General features: G+C 50.0%; 2 protein-coding genes and 1 long non-coding RNA gene across 3 annotated transcripts; 2 read left to right on the top strand and 1 right to left on the bottom strand.

Annotated features, from left to right (window-relative positions):
* The first annotated feature begins 9,372 nt into the window (after nucleotides 1-9,372).
* LOC134419219 (ferritin heavy chain) lies at nucleotides 9,373-12,786 on the top strand. The gene is made up of 4 exons (XM_063158239.1): nucleotides 9,373-9,625; nucleotides 10,972-11,118; nucleotides 11,553-11,678; nucleotides 12,458-12,786. The coding sequence occupies exons 1-4, from the start codon at nucleotides 9,515-9,517 to the stop codon at nucleotides 12,614-12,616; spliced, it is 543 nt and encodes a 180-aa protein (XP_063014309.1). The 5' UTR covers nucleotides 9,373-9,514; the 3' UTR covers nucleotides 12,617-12,786.
* Nucleotides 12,787-12,967: 181 nt separating this feature from the next.
* On the bottom strand, nucleotides 12,968-20,506 carry LOC134419220 (bestrophin-1-like). The gene is made up of 9 exons (XM_063158240.1): nucleotides 20,355-20,506; nucleotides 20,098-20,192; nucleotides 19,385-19,618; nucleotides 18,645-18,799; nucleotides 17,870-17,947; nucleotides 16,319-16,471; nucleotides 15,801-15,881; nucleotides 15,077-15,228; nucleotides 12,968-14,791 (listed from the first exon to the last, which is right to left on the bottom strand). The coding sequence occupies exons 1-9, from the start codon at nucleotides 20,504-20,506 to the stop codon at nucleotides 13,612-13,614; spliced, it is 2,280 nt and encodes a 759-aa protein (XP_063014310.1). The 3' UTR covers nucleotides 12,968-13,611.
* Nucleotides 14,755-19,384, top strand: LOC134419221 (uncharacterized). Its single transcript, XR_010028000.1, has 3 exons — nucleotides 14,755-14,940; nucleotides 15,022-15,258; nucleotides 18,707-19,384. It is a non-coding gene; the product is annotated as an uncharacterized LOC134419221 (long non-coding RNA).
* Nucleotides 20,507-23,957: the final 3,451 nt, after the last annotated feature.

The raw sequence follows: 23,957 nt of genomic DNA, 5'->3' as shown, positions 1-23,957 counted from the left end.
TATTGTCTCGTATTGTCCTAATCCTAATTGTCCAAATTCTTATTACTCTAATTATACTACTATTTTTATAACCATTTTATTACTATTAAACTTTTTTTAAAAAAACCAAGTAATTGGCGTTTTTCACAAGGTCCCTGCCAACCCAAAGCAGTCTGTGACACTGTGATAATCAGGACTTTTATAAACACTGGAAATGATGATTTCTCAGAGGAACAAAAAGTTGTGGGTATGTTCCTTATAAAACTTAGGATGCAACTTGACTCTTCTGTTGCAACATTTTATGTTTGGCACAGTTCCACTGGGATTATCTCAATGTGCTTTCCTGTTTACACAGCCCCGGGCACTGCCCTCCCTCACTCCCCCGCCTGATGGGGTTTGGGAGAGAACACTTCCCCCACGGCCATGACACCCGCTCGGGCCTCCCCCTGACGTCATCCCCACGCGACACCGACATGGCACCAAGGCAGCGCTGCGGGATGGCGGAAACCACCCGGCAGGTCCCCGAGTGTCCGTGAGGAGACAACAGAGGCGGAGCCGCCCCACCGAACCGCGGAAAAGCCGCTGGTAGACACCGTTCCGCCGTCGAGCCGCTGGGACTACAACTCCCGGCGTGCCCCGGGGCAGCGGAGCGCGCTGATTGGCCCGCGGGGGAGGGGGGCAGCGCAGCGCGGGCGCCCTCACGTGGCGGCTCGGCCGGGCCGGGACCCCCGGGATAAACCCGAATAACCCGGGACAGTCCGGGATAACCAGGGATAAACCGAAACAACCCGGCTGCCCCCCGATCCCGTGCCACGGGCCTCGCCCGGGCTACCTGAAAAAACCTCGTGCTGAGTCTGGTGGTTGGGAACGGCGCCAGGTGCTGCGATGCTTCCCTTCCCTTCCCTTCCCTTCCCTTCCCTTCCCTTCCCTTCCCTTCCCTTCCCTTCCCTTCCCTTCCCTTCCCTTCCCTTCCCTTCCCTTCCCTTCCCTTCCCTCACCTCCCCTTCCCTCTCCTCTTCCCTCCCCTCTCCTCTCCTCTTCCCTGCCTGGAAAAGGCACATGGTTCCAGATGCCTTTCGTTTCTCCCTCCACCCCTTCTCCAGCTCTTTGCTTGTCTCCTGACACCCTGGGCCCAGGATTTTCCCTCACATCCCTATTTCTCTCGGTCACTTCCCTCCCCTCTCCCGTTCCTTTCCCTTCCCCTCCCAGATCAGGTGGGCATGAGGAGCTCTGGGACACAGCTGGGAGATTCCTCCCTTCCCAGGCAGCCTCTGGCAGGCACGTGAGGTGGGAAATATCACTTGGAAGGGTGCTGGGAGCTTCTTCAGTGACCAGCTTCCAACAGTGCCCTGTTTGTTGGCTGTAATCTTAGTGCTGGAACACAATGGGAATGTTAACAAAATTCTTTTCTGTAAAGGACAGCATCCCTCACAGAGCAACTGAACTGAAATTACAGCTGATTAACCTTTCATTCATTTCCTGATTTATGGTATAACACAGGTTTTTTTTAGGTAAAATAAAGATGCTTTTTAAATGTATCATGACGTTCTTAGTTTGGTTCTTGTAGATACCAGGCAAAGCCTGTTGTCTGCAAATGGAATGTTACCTCATTCCCAAGGAGGAGGATGAATAAAAGTCATGTGAAGGTTGGGAAGAGATCCCACCCACTTCCCAATTTCTCACCCTCGAGGTTTGGTTGCTTTTGGAGGTGCTGTTGCTCAATCCTCATCCTCCCACCTGACAGGAAAGCAGGAACTGCCTGAAACAGAGAGATCTGCCTGGTTTTGGTGGAGGGTGATATGGGGAAAGGAGTAGAATTGTCTTCTCCCAATTACTTCTGGAAAAAGCCACTCCTGAAGGACCTGGAAGAAGAAGAGAAAGTTTCCAGCTGATGTAAAGCAATGGTGGTGTCACTTTCTCTTCCTATTCCTCAGCCTCTCTGCACTGGTGCTTCTCACGCTGGACGTGGCTGGAAAAACACAGATTCTGGTAAAAACACAGATTCTGGAAAAAACCCAGATTCTGGTGAAAAACACAGATTCCTGTAAAAACACAGATGCTCAGTCCCCTTCCAATCTCTGCAATTCCCAGCTGTGTTCCCATCCTTGTCACTGTAAGCATGTGAAGTGGCTGTGTGACAGTTTAGGTTGAAATAACTGAATTATTATTATTATTAATTAAAATTATGAATATATAATATTATATATAATATAATTGTGAATAAATCTTTCCTGAAATAAATTCAGGGAATGCTCCTTTCTCCGAATTGAGCTGCTTTCCTGGCCTCTGGAATCCAGCAAGAAGGGATTGAACCCTTCCCAGCTGAGGAATTTTGTGGTAACAACATTTTTCACCACAGCAAGGCTGATGATTTGAAGGAGAAGGGTTTCCAGCAGAAAACTCTGGATGTTTTCTCCTGTTCAAGGCTGACAACCTCCCTGCTCCTTTTGAAATGCTTTCATTTATGTGGAGGGAGGTAGAGACTGGTGACTCCAGAGTAGATCACAGTAAACACAGGCAAGGAATAAAGTGGGAATTGCCTTTTCCAGGCAGAGTCCACTGCTAGTTAAACCTGCCTGAGGCAGGGATACAGGCAGGAATTCCAATACAAGCCTGGTAACTTTTTTTTGTGTGGTCATGCTGAGCCTGCTGGTCTTGATTGAACAAAGTTCCCTGGATGAAGTAACAATGCTGCAATTCTGGCTTCTTTCTTCTTCTTAGTCAGAGACTGTTTTCCATGGTGACCTCAGAGACATCCTCGTGGTTTTGCATCCCTCTGCTCCCTCCCAGGCTGTTGTTTCAGCTGGTGTCAGCCCATTGCTCAACCTGTACCTCCTGACTGGAGACATGCTTTGTCAGAGAACTTTTCCTTCTGGGCCTGAGTGAACATCCTCCCTGCCCCTTGTGGTCCTGGCATTTTGGGGAAATTCTCTGTGATCGCCCTTTGCCCTCGAGTCACTGAGCTCCTCCATGTGTCTCTAACCCTGGAGCTTTCAGACCCATCCAGTGGCCAAAAGAAACTGGTCCAAAATGCTGTTTTCTGCTAAGTTCATGGCCTGCAGGGACACTCTAAGGGGTCAGCAGGGCGGCTGGAGACAGGGAAAAGAGACACACGAGGTGTGGGGGTGTTTGTGTGATGAATGCAGCCTTTTTGGCTGTGGGAGTGTTTCATCTTCTTTCCTCTGAGCCTGCTGTGAGTTGTGTCCCTTCTCAGACACTTTTAGAAGGAGCCAGGAGCACCAAACAGCGGGCAAAGAAGGGCCTGGCCTGTGCTAAGTACGTGTGGAGCGGAAATCTTGTTTGTTTTTACTTGTCAGACTGGAAAGTTCCTGATTTGAGTTTCAGTCTTGGTCATCGCTGCCTATTTAGACAGGTTTGTGGCCATGCATGACTGAGCAAGCAAGTGGGTGGAAGATTCCTCAGGCCAGGCAGAGCATTCTTCTGGCTCAGGGGACTCTGAGGCCTTTGCCTCCACAGCCTTACCAGGACTCTGACCACAAAGGCCAGGGTGCTCTGCCCAGGTTCAGGGTTCTGCCCAGCCCAGCAGTGTCTGAAACAGCCCTGTGGGATTGCTGGGGGCTCCTGGGGCTGTCCTGACCCCTTATCTCCCTGTCCCACCGAGTGGGTGGCCTCTCTGTCCCTGCTTTATGGCCTGCTGGGACGCTGATATCTGTGGGCACGGCCCAACATCTGCTGAGCTGAACACAACAGCTTCAACACGGTCCTGAAGGCCAACCCCATTTCAAGTGTTACAGCCATTTCTTGCCCCAGCAGAGATGATTTCCCCTGGTTTATTTCTCTCTCTCTGTGCAATTTTCTTGCATTTTCCCCCCCAGTTTGATCAGTGTGCAGGGACAGCCCTGCTGGATCTCTCCCCCACCTTGAGGAAGGAGCTGTGTCCAGGACAGCACCCCACACTTCAGCACTGCCTCGCTGCTCCACAAGCAGTACCATGTTTTTAGGCCCAACTTGAACCCCTTGAGCTGCTTTTCAGTATTTTTCCTTTGATTCCAAGGGCCTGAACATGGCTTAGGAGGAAGTTGCACCCAGCAGTAAAGGTGGATGTGGGTGTGGAACCCGTGGAGTTGTGGCTGCACCTCAGCATGAACCATGGCAGTGTTTACAGTGTCCCCTCCCAGCACACCAGTCTTTCCCAGAGAAAACTCTCCCTGTGCCCCTCTTCTGCTGAGAACATTCCTCTACATGGATTGAATCCCTTCAGTTCTTCTGAATGAGCCATGGAATGAGTTCCTGGAGAGACCTGCTCAGCAGTTTTGGGGGTGCCCCCCGCCCATCCTGCCCAACAGAGATCAGCCATGGGCCACTGCTTGTTTTTGTGGTGTTTTATCAGGCTGCTGCATGTCCTTTAACTGCCAGCTCCTTGTAAAAGCTTGTTTCTTCTCCTCATGCTTGAAAGCATTTTCTGCTCGTCCCTTTTTGGGTGGCTGAATATAAAAGCAGCCTCCTCTGAGAGATTTAGTGTCTGCTTAAACTCAGTGCTGCACTAAATCCAAGGAACACCTTTGTGCATCCTCACTAAATTACCTGATGGCCTCAGGGGGGACAAACCTGTTTGTTTCTTTGATTTCCAAGTAAAACTTCTTTTAAAAAAAGAATATTTCACCTGTGTATCTAGAATCAAAGCTGCCTGGTGATCCATGAGGGCTTCAACACTCACCAGCATTTTCCAGGAAAATTCATGCTCAGAAGGAGGGGATTTTTGTGGTGTATTGAGAAATTTCCCCCTTTTTGTTGACTTTGGATGGGTGGTCTATTTGCAGTTTTTCTACAATATTTGAAGAAAAAGTTCAATACAACAGAAACAGGGGACAGGAATGATCCCTACCCCCCTTGCTTTTAACCCTGTGAATCTGAGAGAGGGAGGGGAAGAAAGGTGGATGGCACTATGGGAGGATCATGACAGTAGAGCAAATATTGTAGATGGTGGCCTGTGGTGGAATGTCAACATCAAACTTATTGTGGCTTTTGCAGCTGGGCAAATCCATGTTGTGAAAGCTCCTGTACATGCACCTGGGGCACAGGCTGCCTTTGGAATCAGGGATGGAGTTTTTCCCTCACAGATAGTGGAGTCAGTCTGAAAATTAGTTTAAAAAGGGCTGAGACATCCAAGTAAATTCACCAGATCTGGCTGTGCTGACAGAATTACTGTATTATTAACATTGTTCTTCCTCACTCTCTTGGCTCTAAGTGTATTTTTACAAGGCTTGTAAAAGAAATAAAAATAAATGAAAGGGTGTTCTGGGCAAATTAGAATTGCAATCTCCTACAGCATTTTGTTTAGACTGTGTGTAAAAATACTCCAGAGAGAGAAAAAAGTCCTGTGTCACAACTTAGAAGAAGTTTGTCTGTCTAAAGAAGGTTTTATAATCCTCGTCTATAAAATCTTGTAGTACAAAGCTACAGATTATTCTGTTTGGACTTTTTTCTGGCATAAAAATAGCTTTGTTTTCGGTCTCCAAAGCAAATTTCCCGGCAGAACTTCAAACATCCTTTGTCTGTCTCCCTTTGGAGAGTGTTTCCAGGAGGCAGCAGCTCTGTGTACCCCAGCCATTTGCATTCTGTGCTGTAAGTACTCAGTGAAAACTTGTTGCCTAAATCCCGGGTTTCTCACTTGGAAAAATTCGGGCACCTACAAGAAACAAACAGAAAAGTTTTCACGGATGTTTTGCCCAAGGAGCAACAAGAAGGAGTTTTCAATTAAACTCCCAGAGCAAGTGGAGCCCAGATGTTTTTAGTAAACAGCTTTCAAAACTCACAGTTGAGACCAGTGTCAAATTTCCAGACGCATGATCAACCTTGGAGCCAAGTTTAGAGTTGCTTTTGTGTTTGCATAAAGCCTGGAAGCTGAAAGACACTGAAGTTTGTGGATGGAATGGAGGTTCTCCATAACAAATATTTGACTGGATGCAACTTCTCTTATTTACAGGACTTTGAGCTTTGGGGAAAATAAAAAAAAAAAGGTTACTGTATTTTTGTTTATTTTACATTTGAGGCACATTCAGCATTTTCTTGCTGGCTGGAATTGGAACAGTTGTTGATTTTTAACTGAGATTTGTTATTATTCTGGCCGTTAAACCAACATGGCAAAATCAAGTGTTTTAAAGCTAGAGGTGAACCATTTCTACAGGTGAGAAATAAAATTAATGCATTCCTGGGCATTCTGGCTCTCTGCTCACACCAAGGCAGCCCTCTCCCTGAAGGTCTAACTGGATGCCTAAGCCACATGCCAAGGCTTTTGCTCAGGGACTGTATCAGCAAAAATCTGTCTCAGAATTTGGGCAAATACTGTCCAGGATTTGTTTAGGAGTCTTGTTTTCTGCCCCTTTGGGAAGGTCATGCACGAGAAGGGCACGGGCAGAGTCAGGATAAATGATATTAAGTGGGGGTAGGAGGCATGGAAACTTTCCCTTTGGGTACATCTTGATCTCTGACCTAATAACCTTCTGTATCATGTGCAGACACTCACCAAAGAAGCTCTGATTATTTTTGCATGCTTAAAACAAACGTTACTATCTCTAACTGGGTGGATTTTGGGGTCTGTGCCCTGTGTACAGTAGCTAAACTGTAAACAACACGAGAGCTTGCTCCATTGTTCCTGATGGGATATCATCCAAGGGAAAACAGGGATTGTCTTCAACAATTTGAAGCTTGTGTAGGCAGACAATACATTGTTTTTGCCTGTGGGCAGCATGAACATGCCTCTACTTCAGGCCAAAAAAGCAGCTGAGAGGGACATGAATTCAAACCAAGAGGATGGGGCAGGCCCTGGGCAGCTGGGAATGCTGAGGGGTAAAAAGGTACTAAAATAAGGGAAGAATTTCTCCCTAAGTAGTAAAGAAATTTTTTTTAAAGAACTTTACAGGCATTCTTGGGAAGAAGCCTGCTAGAAGCATCACCTCACTCAGGCTGAGCTTTCCATCGAGTGACTGTGGAGGTATTAGGCATTGGGTTTTTTGGGTCTGGATTGAAGGCACTTGAGATAGTAATTTGTGTTTGGACTCAAGTGTTTATTATTTATTTTTAGTAAAACAGTTTCACTACTGTGAGTTCAGCAGCTTTTTATTAGAAGGCACAAAATGGCTAACAATTTTTTGTTACAAGGTATTTTAAGACTGAACTATCTAATTAAGAACTGACATTAGATTATTTTCCCTTCTAACCCAGTAACTGATCCCAAAGAGTTCGCAATGCAGACTTTTTTGCCCAATTACAAAATGTCACCCAAACCCATGAAGAAGAAGGAAGAAGCATGAAGAAGCAGCCCAGGATAACACCCTGTGTCGTCCATCTTGCTTCCATCCACAACACACTAAAAATCCCAAAACCTAAATTTCTCACCAAGTGATACACCTACACTGCTCTCTATAATCTCTTGCACACTTTTGTGGATTCTAGTCTATCTTGAAGTCTGGGAAACTTTCTCCATGAATGAGGGTGAAAGTCAGTGATGCCCTAGGGGTCAGGACACCCCAGAGCAGACACAGAAATATTCCTGGTGCTCTGGGTTTCCACAGTGACTTTCACATTTAGGAGGGAATTCTTCCCTGCAAAGGTGGTGAGGCCCTGGCACAGCTTTCCCAGAGAAGCTCTGGCTGCACCTGGATCCCTTGAAGTGTCCAAGGCAGGGCTTGGAGCAACCTGGAACAGTGGAAGCTGTCCCTGCACGTGGCAGGGTGGAGCAGGGTGATGTTTAAGGTCCCTTCCAACCCAAATCATTCAGGGATTTCATTACAAATGCATTTTCACTAAGAGCAGCACAAGATAAAAGGAGGCCTAAACCCAGTGATGAGGAAACAATATGAAGTAGAGTCGAAATTAAAACAGTAATTTGGGACAGGAAAGATCTGGGAATGGCTGAATCCTGTATGAGAGCAGAGTGGTGAATTCTTCACCTTGGTTACCAAGACATGACCTCCATGGCTGTGCAACCTCGTGTTTCCTCTCCTGACCATGTAAATCTGCTGTCATCAAACACAATGTCCATTGTGCAACTCCAGAAAGCAGAATTTGGGACTTCCCTAATGCTACTGACGTGGAATCACGAGTGGCACAGACTGTCCGAGCTGCAGAAGAAATATTACAAACTTTGCAATTATGGAGTTTGTTTAATGTTCCTGTTGTGAAGACACTCCACTGTGAACACAGAAATAAAGAAAAAAATAATTTAAAAAAAGTCTGCCCAGCAGCTACTTTTTTTTTTTTTTTTTTTTTTTTTTTTTTTTTTTTTTTACATAAGCTTTTATGTGGGAGGAGAACAGGAGATTTGCAATGTACCTGGCAGCCTGCCGAAGCATAGGTATGAGCCACGTTATCTTATAGATCTTAATTACTTGTGATGGTTAACCGACAGGAGCAGCAGAAAACCCTGAAACAAAGGGAGGCCGAGGCTCCCTGTTCCCTCCAGGGCATTTGGAGTGTCTGGAAAATGCTCTGGTGCTGCCCTTTACCCACACACAGGCACTGGTGCAGTCACGCGTGGGACATCCCACAGTGCCGGGAAGGGTCAAAGACCAGATAAAGAAGTGTAGAAAGAACTGGTGAGAGGAAAACAATTATTTAATCTGAGTTTATGGTCTGAGTACATACAGAAAAAATATTTATCTGAGTTTGCAGGCGCAGTACGTAGAGGAAAATTTATTTATTCTGAGTTTACAAGCTCAGTAAATTGTATTTCTGGTGGATTTCAGCAGGAACATTAGCTTGGGAAAAACCAGGGTTGAAGGTTGGCTTGGGAAAAGCCAAGATTGGGGTGTTCAGTGCTCTGGGATGATCTCAGTTTAAGCATTTTCTATTCCCTTGTAATCTGGTTAAAATTTAAGAAGGCAGATACTAAAAGACTCGAGTGCTTATTCTAAATTAATGATTGAATTGAACGACTGAAGAATTTATTGAAAATAAATGATGGCACACACATCGAATGACTGCGATAGCAGTAAAAGCGGCTGAAATACTCATCTCATTACCAACAGGTTCAGCTTTGGACATGTGGCCCTCAGTTTCTGGGCTTAACTTGGATTTTATGAACTTTTCCATCTCACAGAGCGGGGGCTCAGGCACTGGCAGCAAGCCCCGGTGTCCGAGGGATGCGGGACGTGGGACAGGGCAGGGCAGCAGGCCGGGCAGCGCGCTCCAGGGGAAATGGCCGGGCCCGGCGGTTTTGGGGGGGTTTCCCAACAGGGGCTATTCCGGGATGGACGGCGCGCGCGCGGCGGGAAACGGCGGCGCGCGGGGGTCAGGCCCCGCCCCGATGTGGGCGTGGCCAGGGCGGGTGCTGAGTCACGCCGGGCCAGCAGAAGGGCGCCGGGACGCCCCGCGCCTTCGTGGGGGCGTGGCCTGGAGCGCGGCGGTATAAAAACCGCGCCGGCGGGCGGGCTCCCCTCACAGCGCGTCGGCGGCGGAGCGAAGCGGGTTCCTGCGTCAACAGTGCTTGGACGGAACCGGCCGCGCTCGGGCCCGCCGCCACCCCCCTTACACCGCCGTCTACACAGTCACAGCAACACCCACCGTAGCAGCCATGGCAGCGCCCCCCTCTCAGGTGCGCCAGAACTACCATCAGGACTGCGAGGCCGCCGTCAACCGCCAGATCAACCTGGAGCTCTACGCGTCCTACGTGTACCTCAGCATGGTAAGGGCGCGGCGGGCTGAGGGAAGGGTTCTGCGAGGGATAAAGAGGCAACGCGAGGGCTCTGCTCTGCGGGGGGTTCCCGGGTGCCGGGCGGTGCCTGCGCGCACAGCTCCTCCTCCTCCTCTTCTCCACCTCCTCCTCCCCCCTGCTGCGTTCGGGCCCGTCTGGGCCGCCCCTTGGGTGTAGGTGAGGCGCTTTTATCTCGCCTGCTCCGCGGCCCCGCCGCCGTTGCCCTTGGCGGCTCTGTTATCAGTCGCGCTCAGCGCCTCTGCCCTTGGGGCCGGGCCGGGTAGCGGGAGGTGCCTAAGGAGGCTCCTGGCACCCTTCCCGCAGGCGTGCTCGCCTCCCAGGCTCGGGTTTTCCTCCAGGAATCGGTAGGAATCCATGGTTTCCTCGGGCCTTGTGTTTCCATGTCTCCTTCGGCCCGCGGCGCCCATTATAGCTGTTCCCTGACCTCTGTGCAGCAATCCTGCTGCTGTGGGCGTGCTGGGACATTGAGACTTATTAGGGACGACACTGTGCCGTGTTGTGCTACGTATTTTGTAGCTTTTTTGTCTGTGTTAATGTGGTTCTGAGCCCTGTTTAGAGCTTCTGTTGGTGGGCGATAGTGGTACACAAGCGCCGGTGCTTTGCCTTGAACCTCCAGGCCGCTGGTCTTAGAGCAGAGAGTTTTGTAGTAGGTTGGTAAATAATTGGCAGTTCATACAGAACTTAAATCCTGGTAATGACCACGGAATAAACAAGCTATGTCACGGCTTGTAATTGCTGTTAGTTTTTTTTTTTTTTTTACTTTCAGAAAAATAGCTTAATTCATAATTTAGTTGCTGTTAAATTCATACTGTAGTTCAATTTCTCTTGTATTTTAAATGTCACCTTTTTTCCCCCACAAAAAAGTAGAAAGTGTATTCCTTAGTCTAATCCCTGGAAAGCCTAGTGAAGCAAGAGAACTTTATTGCAGGAGTACGTATAAGTTCTTGGCTCACCCGTACCTGATGTTGCAAGTCATGACCCTGACCTGCAATGTGGTCATTGTAAACAAGCTCAGGCAAACAAAGGGACGATTTCTCCGTGAAAAAGACTTTTCAAGGCTGCAGTTTAATGGTGCTCAGAACAGATATCTCCGGGGTTTCAGATTTTTTTGTTTTCGTGTTTTTGGAACTGAGCCAAGGACACAAACACTCTTTATTTGTGTCCTTGGTAGGAGTACAGGTTAAAATTTAATCCTAGTTGGAAAAAAATCAAATGATACTAAGGGGGGAATTGTTCCACACTGCCTTTCTGGCCTGGGCTTGGAATGCAGCCATCCTGAAGCAGAGGTTTAGAGTCTGTGAACTCTTATTTTTCAGTCCTACTATTTTGACCGGGATGATGTGGCCCTGAAAAACTTTGCCAAGTACTTCCTGCATCAGTCCCACGAGGAGCGGGAGCACGCTGAGAAGCTGATGAAGCTGCAGAACCAGAGGGGCGGGCGCATCTTCCTGCAGGACGTCAAGGTGAGCTGGGCACTCCTTCTGGGGCTCCTCTCTGGGTCCTCCCCAGAAGGAGCAGCAGCTGATGCTGGAGAGGCACAGTAATTTGAGATGTGGAGCAATTTGATTATTTGTGCTGATTGACTAATTAAGAAGTACTTGTTGTGTGTGGAGAGGGTGCTGAGCCCCAGGTTGTTTGCTGTATGGTGAGAGCAGAGCCAGAAGGCAACTGGTTCATCACCATCATTAAACTTAACACAGAGCAGATGTGCCCTGTGCACTGTTTTGAGAAGTGGGATTTTAATGGTTTGCTCAGTTCTGTTCTGAGGGTGCACTTCAAACTTTTGACTTTGCATAAATGCCTAAACTTGGTCTAAACAGAGAATGACCTAAAGGCTCTCCACCCTGCTGGTCTGTAGGTTCTTACAGCAAACATGTGCTGTGCTTTCCCCTTTCAGAAGCCAGACCGTGATGACTGGGAGAATGGCCTGACTGCCATGGAGTGTGCCCTGCACCTGGAGAAGAATGTGAACCAATCACTGCTGGAGCTGCACAAACTGGCCACCGAGAAGAACGACCCCCACGTGAGTACATGCTGAGGATCAGTGGGGCTGTCCAAGGATGTGCCTGTTATTTGTGTGGCTTTGGGGCTGAGCTGTGTGTCCCTGGTGTTGTTAAAGGTGAAAACAGGTGTGAACCAGGGGTGCAGCCTTTCCAGAACCCTTTGGTGGGGTTGCTGCTGTCCTTCCAGCAGCATTTTTAAAGTGGCAGGGACCTGCTTTATTCCCTCTGGAGTGTCTGTGAACAGTCTCTATGGAGACCATTTCTGAGGGAGTTGAGCTCCATCTTTTTAAGGCTTTTTGTCACAAGGGCTTTCTTGCCACAAAATTCCAGAGTTGCTTTGGAATATTAAAAGCCCTAGTGTTTCAGAACAGTGTCTGAAAACACGGAATTCTTCTCAGATGGAAGTTTTTTGCAAGGCTGTATTGCAGTTGCTTAATAGCAGGAAGAGATTAATACATGTGAGAATCCAGGCACTCTTGGCAGTGTCCTGCCTAAGTTAGAGGGACTGAGGATTAGTAAATCCTCACTGCTGTGGGTTTGCTGTGCAGTGGGGGTGTCTCAGATCTGTTCAGGAGCTTGGCTCATGCTTCCTGCCATGAGGAAGAGGAGAGGCTTCCTGAGCTGCCTGGCTCTGCAGGGTTCTGGAGCAAATGAGCCTACCTAAGCCTGGCTCACTTTGATCTTGTTCTGCAACAAAACTAGAGGCTGCTTCCTCTCAGCTTGAAAATTCTGCATCCTCCCCTTCAAGAGCCTCAGTAGGGTTTCAGGCCTGAATTTAAACCTCTGGTCTCCCTTTCAGTTGTGTGACTTCATTGAGACCCATTACCTGGATGAGCAGGTGAAAGCCATCAAGGAGCTGGGTGACCACGTGACCAACCTGCGGAAGATGGGGGCCCCCAAATACGGCATGGCAGAGTATCTCTTCGACAAGCACACCCTCGGGGAGTGCCACAGCTGAAGCCCTGCCAGGAGCCATGCTCTGGGTTTCAGTGGGACTCCTACTTACTGTCCAGCCATGCATGCAGCTTCAGTTACTTAGCTAAACAGTTCCATACTCTGTACCAAATATCCCCTGTTCTGTTCGTGTTTTATGTACTGCCCTCCAGCCAATAAAGTGACTTGGTTCCAGCTGGCTTTTCCTGTTTAGTTTGGAGGGAGAGTAGGCAGCTGTAGTGAAAGCAGTGGGAGGTAAATTTGTTGTGTGACATGGGGGCTTTGCAGCTGCTGCCGAAGGCAGAAGTGGGAAAATCTCTGTGGTTTCTTTTAATTCCTTGCAGGGAACTAAAATGAGGAAACGAAACCAAGGTCCTGGGCTTGAGCCTCACTTTTTATTTTCTGAGAGTGGGCAGTAAATATCAGCTGAGTGTTGTCTGCTGCCATCCAGCTTTCTCTGAGCACTGTCAAATTCCTGGTGGGAGATGTGGAACTTCAGAAGGAAGCAATGTGCTGGGCAGATGGTGCTGCTGCCTGTGCTGGCAAGGCCTTACCTTGCCTTATCCCAGTACTGGAAAGTACTTGCCAGACAGGACTGGAAGAAGCACTGTGGGTCTGCATCACAAGTGATGGGACTTTATTCAGTCCCTTACTTTTCCCTGGACTATCTTGTTAGGAGTGCAAGTCCTGCCTGAGAAAGGACTCAAGCTCTCATTCTTGCTGTGAGGAGAGAAGTAGCCACATTAACTGTGCTCCTGTTCTGGGGTACAGCTGGCTGGTCAGGCTGGCACCTGCACTATTTAGCACGATACTTAGTCTTGTTCTTTTGCTACAGGTTGGGTTTTTTGGTGCTTTTGTTCTTGCAACACGAGTTGTGCCTGCTGCTGTAGCTGAGGCCAGGAGCAGTGTGTCCTTAGTGCTGGTTTCGGCCCAGGCTGAGCTCCAGCAGCATGTCCAGCACCTCTGTGTTGGGTGAGTGCCAGGATAAGGCAGGTATCCCATGGATCCATGGATTCCCCTTTAGCTGTACTGGTCCATCTGCTCCTCCCCTGGGCTTTCACTGGCCTCCAGGATCACCTCCATCAGCCCCACATAGTCACCCTCAGCTAGGGAGATTCCAGAGTCGTTGGGGGACGGACTCTCTGCTCTCCTGGGCTCTTTGGGTGCTGGAGGGTTGGTGTTTCCATTCCCAGTGTCTCTCATGTTCCTGGAAACCTCTGGGTGCTGCTCTGGAGCACTGGCTGCATCTTCCAAACTCAGGCTGTGAGCCTCAGGGCCCAGGTTGCCCTTGTGGGACCTTTCCAGCGCTGGAGAGGTGACGGGAGTGAAGGAGAAGCAGAGGGAGGCGCTGCCTCCAGGGGTTTTGTTGCTGGGGGTGTGAAAGGCACTGGAATGCTCTGAATTGGGAGTGGCTGAGGCTGTGCTCTCCAGGTTTAGCCAGGGTGGGCGTGAGGCTTTGGAGCTCTTCAGGCTTTTGAAGCTGCTGTGCTTCTCATGCTCGGGGGGCTCTGGCAGGAAGGGGAATTTGGGGCTGTTGGATGCTGTGGACTGCGCTCCTGGACTTCCCGTGGTGGCAGCTTCCCTGGAGCTGCTCTTTCCTTCTTCTACTGTCACGGCCACGGAGTCAGGGCCCTTACTCCGCTCTGTTGGCCAAACAAAGGTTTCCTTTGCAGCAGAGCCCAGGGAGCTCTGACTCTTGTCTACATCACTGGCCCTGGAAGGGGAGGCGTTGACAATGACATCCCGAAGGGAAGTGGAGCACGCGGCAATGCTGGAGAGTGCCGGTGGCTTCTTGCGCCCTGGGCGCCGGGAAGGGAAAATCATGGGGATGGAGCTGATGGGTGTCTGTGGAGCGCTGTAGAACCCAGGCCTCTCGTAAAAGGGGGTAGACATGAAAGCATCAAACTCCCTTAGCTTTCCCTCTTCACTGTCCCACTGCTCCTGGGAGTCTCCCCTTGGCTGATTGATGCCACAAGGGCTTCCAGCCTTCCCCATGTCCTGGTAGGTATAATGGGAGAAGGGCGATGTGGGATCTCCTCGCCGGCGCAGCAGGTTCATCCGAGAAGAGGACCTGGAGAAGTTTGGGGACTGGACACCCAGGAGGCGGCCCAGGTGTCCCAACAAGGGAGTGGAGTGGTTGGCCTCCTCGTTCTCTTTAATCTGCTCCAGGGGCTGGAACTCCATCTCTTCCTTCTGCATGCTGGGAAAGCAAAGTGGACTGTTAAGGAGCCACAGAGGGGAGGGGGGCATCTCCTGGAGAGGCTGGAGCACTGAGAATGCAGCTGCCAGTGGCAAGCCTCTCTCTGTATTGCCACTAGCCCCGTCAAAACAGGGATGCTCATCATACAGGTGAGTGAGGAAAAGAGGTTAGATTTATCCTTTTCCACAGAGAATGTTTGCTGTTGTGGATGAGCCTAAAAGCTCCTCAAGTGTAATGTCCTACAGACTTGATCCAGGTGTTGTGACGCTTTGTTCCTGCACTCACCTGATGTCAAAAGTGGAGCCCAGGAAGGACGGGCGCTTGTACTCAGCGGTGGCAGCAGTGTAGGGTGGCTGGGGGTCAGGCTCGTTCCAGTACAGATCCTTCTCCAGAATGGGTAAATCCTGGTGCATCTCATCCACTGCCATGAGGGAGACCTGCGGGGGACAGCAGGAATGTCACACAGGGTGAGTGAGGAGCATTTTGTGTGCCTGTTACCAAGGGACGAAGGAGCACGGAGCTGGAGGAAGCGGTGCAGCACGGAAACCAGGCAAGTGGCTGGGGTTGCTGTGGTTTCCTGTCATTTTGGTTGTTTGTCACACTGAGATTTGATTAATTGGAAGGAGAATGGTGCTGAAGGAAACAAGAAAGCAACAGACTCACTAGGACAGAAGGGTGGGGAGGTACATAGTTATTGCATGGCAGAAAGCAGAGGAGGCAGTTTCAGATGGACTCAGGGTAGGAAAGCAAGGAGGGGCAGGAATGATGTGTCATTCAAAGGCAGCTGAGGCCTGAAACAAGCAGCTTTAATCTATCTCATGTGCCAGAGCATGGACTGAAGCTGCAGGCAGCCTCTGTGTACAAAGACATGCCAGAAGCCCCAAATTCCCTGCTGTAGATTGGGAGGATCTCTCCCATTGGAGGCAGAGGTGTTGCAGGAGAACTTGGTCACTGTCCTGCCTTGATGTTCCTCTTCAGGCAAGGCTCAACTGGCAAATTTTCCCTTTACCTGCAGGTTCCTGTCAATGAGCCAGTTGGCTTCAAAGTCATCGTCGTCCTCCCCAAAAGGGTTGATGAGCTGCTCAGCCACCTGCATGTGGAGAGCACACAGCAAAGGTCACCATTGTCATCCCTGCCCCTTTCCCTGCAGGGACAAGTCAGGTGTGATGTCCCTTGAATTCTAAGCCATGTTTTTCTTCCCAAAAGGGAGTGGCTTAAAAGTGGAAGCATTCCAGAGGCTGAGAGACATTAGAATTTGTAATAACTCCCCCCTGCTCACACAACCCTCCTGCAACTTAAGGAGCACCTTTTTTCCCTCTAGTCAGGACCAAAGCCTAGGAAAAGTGCAGCTGGTGTCCAGAATGAGACAGTTAGAAAATTAGAAAGTCCTGGCACTTCTCAGCCCCTCTTGGCTTCCTGTTATTGCCCATAGATCAAAGAACACAGCAGGGTTCCTGGTGAGCTCACACTGGGAAAAACCCTTGGCTGGGTCAGATTCCAGCTCCAGCCGTGCTTTCTGGGACTTACCTTTAACCAGCCAGCATAGAAGAAGAATTGCAAAAATGTAAAGACGGGCACAAAGAGATCCAGCTCATGGCCAGGGTATGCTTTCTCTGGATCCAGGAACTGCCTCCCAATCAGACAGGCCAGGAAGAAGCTGTAAACAGCCACGGTCACCACCTGGGAAGGATGCCAAGGGACACACCAGGGCAGCATGAGTTCCCAGCATCTCCCTTCAGTTCCACCCCACACAGCTCCAAGGCCAAGCTCTGTAGCCTCTGGGAATCCTTGGATTCAGTTCTGACAGGCTTTTTGGAGGAGGATTCATTTCCCTACAGAAAGCTACAGACATTCCCTTTTCCCTGCAGCTTTTACCTACACTGTGTGCTGTCCCTGGACTGGTATCTGTGCAGGTGTCACAGGCCAGTGGCAGCAACAAGCACGTGACATCCTGAGTGGGCTGGAAGCTGTCTCATGGCTCAGTCCGTGCTGGCAGGCTGCTTCCCAGTCCAGGAAGGGAACCCTGGCATTGCTATTTGCTCCTTCCTTCCTTCTCCTCATGCTGAGCTTTTATTAATATTTGCCTGCCTAGATTTCAGGCAATGCTGAGCTTTGTGCTTTCCATGTCACCACAGGACTGGAAACTTCCCCTTTTCAAGTTAAAAGTAACCAAGACTCTCACGTGGTCCCTTGAAATAAATGGTGGGTTCAAAACAGGAATACACTTTACATGTTCCCCATTAACTTCTGGCAGTGTCAGAGCAGCAGCAACAGCTCCTGTTTCATGGTGAAGGGCATCCCTGTTATCTGAGCAGTTGGATTGTAGGAGACAAAGGAGCAAGGTGGTGCCAAAGTGTCTGCCTGGGCTGATAAACAGCTGAGTACACGCCTGGCACAACCTCCTGGGATCTTGCCCGGGATGTGATCCCTGCAAGGTGCTGCAGGGACTGTTTCTGTTTTCTGTGGATCTGTGGGGATTTGTTAGCCATGGATAGAGGTTATTTCTGGAGAGGTGGATGTGTCTGAGTTAGGCTGGGCTGGGTGTGTGCTGAGGGACCAATGGAGGAGAGATGATGTCTGCAGGTGGGGTGAGGGATTCAAGAGTAACCTGCATTTTTCATGGTGGGTCAGTTATGAAGCACTTCTACAAAGATAGGCTGAGAGAGCTGGGGCTGTGCAGCCTGCAGATGAGGTTCTGGGGAGGCTGTGGCCTTCCAGTACCTTAAAGGAGCTTATGGAAAGGAAGGAGAGGGACTTTTTACACAGGCAGATAGTGACAGCACAAGGAACAATGGTTTTAAACTGATAGAGGGCAGGTTTAGATTAGATAAGAGGAAGGAATTCTTTACTAAGAAGGTGTGAGTCCCTGGCATAGGTTTTCCAGAGAAGCTGTGGCTGCCCCAGCCCTGGAAGGACCCAAGGCCAGGTTGGACAGGGCTTGGAGCAACCTGGGATAGTGGAAGGTGTCCCTGGATGAGCTTTATGGTCCCTTCCAACCCAAACCATTCCAGGTGTGGGTGTAAGTGCGTATGTGCATGGGCAGTGGTGGAGTAGTGGGTGTGGGGATTCCCTTCTCACCTGGGTGTAGACCAGGGGGATGCTGATCCAGTCGTATCCATAGAGTTTCCCACACTGGCTGCGCAAGGTGTTGAGCTCCTGCAGCAGGGAAAAGGGAATGGCACGTCAGGATAACTTCCCATCTCCTTGCAGAGCCTCTCCAGCACCCCTGTCCTCCATTGCTCCAGCCCTTTCCTTTCTCCTTATACCTTCTCCGGAAGGGGGACTCAGTCTCATCCTTGGAGGAATTCCCTGCTGCCTGGGTGTCTCCCCCTACGCCCAAGATCCCTCCTAGCTCACTTCACAGCAGAGTTTCTCCTCCCAAAATGAGCAGCCAACAGGTGAGGCCAAGAATGCCCTCAGGAAGCATCCATTTCTCTCTCCTGTCTATAGATAAATATCCCAGAGGGAAGTTTCTCTCTCTCTGGGGAGATGAATCCTGCTCCAGGCAGCAGAAACCACATGACTTTCTCTGCACATGAATACCAAGAAGGATGAGCTGCTCCAGAGCCTTTTTCTGTGCAGCTGGGCAGGGATTGTTGCCAGGTCTTGCCCATGGAGCATGGCCTGTTGCCCAAAACTATCTAAGAGTTTTTAATAGCAATGTTTTCTACGGGACCTCGGTTGTTGAGGATGTTTTTGACTTCCCCTAGACTTCAGATATATTCTTCCTTGTGGCTTTCCATCTGGATCCTCCACTGGCATTGGTTGTTCTGGAATGTGTCAAGGACTTGTTTCACAGGTGCCCCCTGTTCTCCAATATCTCAAAGCCCTGCCTGTCCCCTCTGTCACTCACATTCAGGATGCCTTGAAGCAGCACGCTGTCCCTGATCCTCCCATCATTCCTTGCCTTCACAGCCAGGTTGGAGAACCACACGCACGGAATCCAGAACTTGTTGTGGGGGGAATTCAAGCTCTCAAACTTCTTGTGCTCTTCTGGTGTCATGAGACCTGAATGGGAAAGAGCAGCTGGGAGAGGGATGGACATAGAGGGCAGAAGGAACTGATCTGGTCTGGAATGAAAACATCTGAATCTCAGGTGGGATGCCTTGGCTCTCCCTAAAAATCCCAGTAAAAACTCAGAATCTGGGGAGACATGCAGAAGGACAAGTCTCCCTGTTAAAACATTGAGTCATGGAGGTGAGATAATGGGATTTCACTTTTGATGTCTGCAGCACATCAGATAAGAGCCCATCAGGGAGATAAAGCACTGCTGGAGGTGCAGCTGCCTGGTGTCCATAGATACTTGTTGAGAATGGGATAATTTGTGTCCCTGAAGTGCCTTTTCTTTTTAGGAGGCTTAACTATATCACATCTCTGTGGATTGCCAAGGGCACCCAGACAATGTGGCTGGACTGGGAACTCTGCTGCACCTCGAGGAGCATTTCCCAAGAAGATGCAGTGTGCCCTGCAGTTAAGCTTGGAGACTTGGGGCTCAAATTCCCACCTGCCCTGAGGGAACAGCACCACCCCATTTCCACAGAAGCTTTCCCAGGGCCCCCTGCCCCTGGAGGAGCAGCAAGGAGCAGTGCTGACCTGCCCTCACGACGTGCTCCATGCTGGGGAAGCGCTTGTAGACAGCAGTGCTGACGGAGCGCAGGATCAGCACGCTGACCAGGTTGCTGTAGCGCATCAGGGTGCGGCGCAGGAGCCTCCCGTACTCGTCCTCCCCATCCACATTGCAGGACACCAGGTTCATGATCCGGTCTGGCCATGGGATGCTCTCATACTGGGCCCACCAGCGGGACACCACCAGGGCCACATAGAAACCTAGAGAGGAGCTGAGAGAGTGAGGCATCTGAAAAGGGCTTCTTCCTCCCACTCTGTCTGATCTCTTCTTTTGCTCCCACAGGGAGGGGTGCAGCAATGTCTAGAGGGGAATTCAGTCCTCCATGCTCAAAGGAGGCTGGATTTCATATTTCCCTTCCAACCTAAACTGTTCTGATTCTATGAAGCAACCTTAAAGATCTCATTCCAACCCCCTACTCTGGACAGGGACATCTTCCACCAGACCAGGTTGCTCAGAGCTCCACCCAGTGTGGCCTTGAAAACTTCCAGGGGTGAGGCAGCCACAGATTCCCTGGGCATATCTGGTGCCACTTGGAGCTTGTCCTCCTGTGCTGGGGAACACTCACAGATATGGGACACTCCTCCCACTTGAGGAGTTTTACAAAGGCCTGCTCTGCCGAACCAAGGAGAAGAAATGCTGTCCCATTCCCCTCCCTGCTGGACTCCAGTCAGCTCCTTACCCAGCACGAAGGACACGGGGATTAGCTCGGCGTAGCTGTTGCAGTACAGCGCCAGCTTCTCGAACATCAGCCTTTGGCTCTCGCTCAGGATCAGCCTAAAAGGGACAAACAGAAGCCGCTCTCCCTCTCCTTTCCCCCCTCCCCTTCCCTCCTGTGAGCAGAGTCTGGCAAGTGCCTGCCCAGCAGGATCCCTGCCCCAAGCCTGTGTTTCTCCCATGTCCTGCCCCAGGCCAGGCTGTGGGCGTGAAGTTGCTCACCTGTAGACAAGGCTGATGGTGAAGTAGAGCGAGATGAAGATGAGGAACTCTGAGTAGAGCAGTTTGTAGATGCTGCCCTTCCATTGGAGCAGGAGCTGGGAGAAGGTGCCCAGGCGGGCATCAGCCACGCGGTTGGTGTAGGTCACTGTCATCACAGCTCCTGTGCAGGCACACGACAAGCAGGGCTTGGAGCTTGAGCAGGAGGAGACACGGGGACATCCCACATTTCCCACCAAGCAAGATGGAAAGGGAGGAGAAAACAGAATGAGCTGAGAGCAAAAGCTGGGTAAGATGTAGGCAGCAGCACAGAAAACCAGGAGGAAATTGACAGCAGGCAATTAATTTGATGGGTTTGCCATCTTTTCTCTGTCCTTGAGCTGGTTATAGTGACCAAGGATGTATTTTCTGGTGGATCCCTTTGTTTTTAGTGTTTGATTTTTGTCAGCATTCAAGTGGGGCTGGTTGGCTGAAGAGGCCAAACCTCATGAGCCAGCCCCTTCCACAGAACACTTGTGGTAAGATTAATCTCAGGGTCACAAACTGCAAAGTTTATGCTTAGCCCAGTAATTTTCTTAATATAGTTTTTATTCCAAATATGTTTCTGTAAACCTACTTGCTGGGAAGCATCTTCCTGAAATACTGCTGGGAAAAAAAAAAAAAACCCAACCCAAAGGAAAGGAAAAACCCCAGAAAAATTTCTTGGGACTGATCCAGATGAAGGTATCCCAGCAAGGAGAGCTATCTGTGCTCTGCTGGTCCTAGTCATGTAGGCAGAGCAGCCTTCCCTGTTGGAGATCTGTGGGATGGAGTTCAGCCAGGCTCATAGGGCCCAAATTCCAGCAGCTCCACCTCCCCTCTCCTTCAACCATATGTTGCATAATAAATCACAGTGGCTGAAAAATAGGCATTCAGGCTCCTGAAGTGCTCCCCAGACATGCAGCATCCCCATTTCATTTCTAGTCGAACTTGCATAAATAATTCTTTATAATCAAGTGATAGTCAGGCTCATAGTTGCATAAACCTGAATTTACTTTAAAAACACCCCAACAAACAACAAGACACCAGTGATATCCATGCCAGGCAGATTGGTGAATGATTTCTTGGGTTAGAAATAATTATCCAGTGTGAACTATTGGTATTTCTGAGTCCTAACATGTCACCAGGCATTGCTATTTAACAGAGGTAATAATGTTAATGATTATGGGGCCTTGGGCTCTTCCCTGAATGATGGGGATGAAGAAGCACTTCAAAGGACAGGTCACACCCTGAAGCAGCTGTAGGCAGGTAAGTTTGGGCCCACGTTCCTCATTTGTTTCTCATTTAAGCATCCCAGTGAAAGATTTACATTTAGGTGGGGACAACTCAGGTCCCAGTGAGCTGCTGCTGTGAAGAAAACCAGCAAAGTCTGGATTTTTGGCTATTTCAGCCAAGCAACATCTTTTTCCTGGGTTTGGCTTTTTGGTGCTACTCCTCCTTTGGGTTTCCCTGTCGTAACTTAGGTCCCTGAGTCCTCTCTTAAGGGTGATACAGAGGAGCAGAGCTGTCCTTGTCCCCAGCTGCACAAATGCCCTTTTCAGTAAATCCTCGTGTCCATTCCATATGGATTTCTGGGTATAGGACTTGGAACAGTAGGCTATAACTGCCCCAGAAGTTGAACCCACAGGCTGCCCAGAAGAGAAAAGCATGCCCAAAACCCCATGTATTTTTGGGGCCCCTTACACAAAGCTGCATCTCTTCTCTGGGCTTTAGGGCTCGAAAGCACTCAGGGAGATTCTTTGTTGCGTAATTCAAATTCAGATTCCCTTTTTTACCAAAGAAGGAAAACTCCAGCTCTTTGCCATGTAAATAATGGATGTCACCCACCTCTACTCTGTTCTGCTCCTGTGTGGTTTATGGGGCTTTTCCCAGGGCTTTTCCCTCCAGCCTTGGATGGGTAAGGCACCTCCCTGCCCACCTGCGAGCCTGTGCTGGGCTGCCTGGGATGTCACTGGGCAGCTGGCACATTCCGTTAGTGGCTGAGGTCCATGGGAGGTGGCTCACTGGCACACCGGAGTCAGGATGGGCTGGAAGAGCCCACCCAGGGAGCTGTTGCCTGCCACTGCCTGCATCCCCTGCTCATCTCTCTGGACTAACCAACACACCTGGAAGTCGACTGACCTGGAATTCAGTTGTGGGAGCCCACAGCAAGCAAGATTCTGGGACATCAGGTGCATCACCCACCACAAACAGATCCTAGCAGGTATTGCAGAGACGGACAACAAGCAGACAGAGCAGAGGGATGGAGCCAGAGGAGGTCATGGATAAGCAGGAAGATGGATCTCTGCAGGAAAGAGTGATCCTCCTGCTGTTGTTAGGAGGACCAGATACTCACAGTCATGGGCTCCTGAGCTGTGCTGGAGGCTGGGGAGCTTTGGTCCTGCACGTGTCCCCGCTGGGTCCTTTGTGGCCGAGGCCACCGCCTGCATCCTCGTGCCCCCTTGGCTCATAGGGGGATTGGACCTGACCAACACGGTGTGCTAAGGAGCCTGAGACCCACTTGGGAGCTGCAGCCGGTCACTTGATGCCGTAATCCCTCCTCATTACAAAAGAGACTCTGTTGTCTTTTGCCCTGTTCCCTCCTAATCTTCTGAGTAAGCCCTGCGTGTTTATAGAGGCGGCCGGAGGAGGGGGAGGCAGGGCTGGCTGCTCCGCTGCTGCTAACTCCTGGCACAGCCATGGTGGCTGCCAGAAGAGAGGCATTTTTCCTCTAATTCTTTCCTGTTTGGTCCCTCTCTCCGTGTCACAATCTTACAGGAACCCCAGGAGATTATGCAGGGCTGGAATTTTCCACCATGGTGCTCTTGGGGGCTGCCCTCTCTTCCCTAGGTCAGTGAAACACCTGGTCCATGCTCTGCCTGGCTCTCACAGGCTGTTTCCCCTCATCCCTCACTGTCCTGGATGAGTTTGCCACCTCTCTGGTTGTGGTTTGGATGATGGGGATTTCCACTCTGCTACTGGTTTTCTGAGACTCTTTCCATGTGTTTGCTTTCTTTTGCTCTTTTCCAGCAGTGCTTGAGAGCTGTCACTGTGCTTCCTTGCATGACATCCTGGGAAACATTGGTCCTTGCCTTGCCCTCAAACTTCCACCAAGCCAGGGAACTCCTTCCCTCTTTCTTCCCAGGGTTCTTAGTCCCTTTTCTGCTCCTTCCCAATTGTGACTGTCCTTCCCTTCTACCACCTCCTCAGTGCTTCTGCTCAGGTCTTAAGGACATTCCCCTTCCATAAGACTCTGAATCAAAATCTTTTCTTAATTAACTGGTCTTCCATCGTTTAGGCAGCTGTGGGACACTGGAGAGGGAGCACAGCTCTGATCCTTGCAGGTAAGAGCAGCTGGAGACCCAGGCTCCTGTAATAACCAACTTTCTCCTGTGCTTTGTCTTTGACATTTAACATCAGTAGTTGGGATCATTTTGTCCCAGCTGTAGTTTTCTCCCTTCTGTGACTGGTCCTTGACCAGCGGAGTGGGTTACCTCACTGCTCCTCTGGAGCAGGTGCTGCCTGGCATCTGCCTGATGTGGGATTTCTGGTGCAGTCTGGGAATTGCTGCCAGTGGCAAAGAGAGCA

This window comes from Melospiza melodia, chromosome 6 (assembly GCF_035770615.1).
Source record: "Melospiza melodia melodia isolate bMelMel2 chromosome 6, bMelMel2.pri, whole genome shotgun sequence".
Lineage (NCBI taxonomy): Eukaryota > Metazoa > Chordata > Aves > Passeriformes > Passerellidae > Melospiza > Melospiza melodia.
This window is presented reverse-complemented; position numbering and strand designations above follow the sequence as displayed.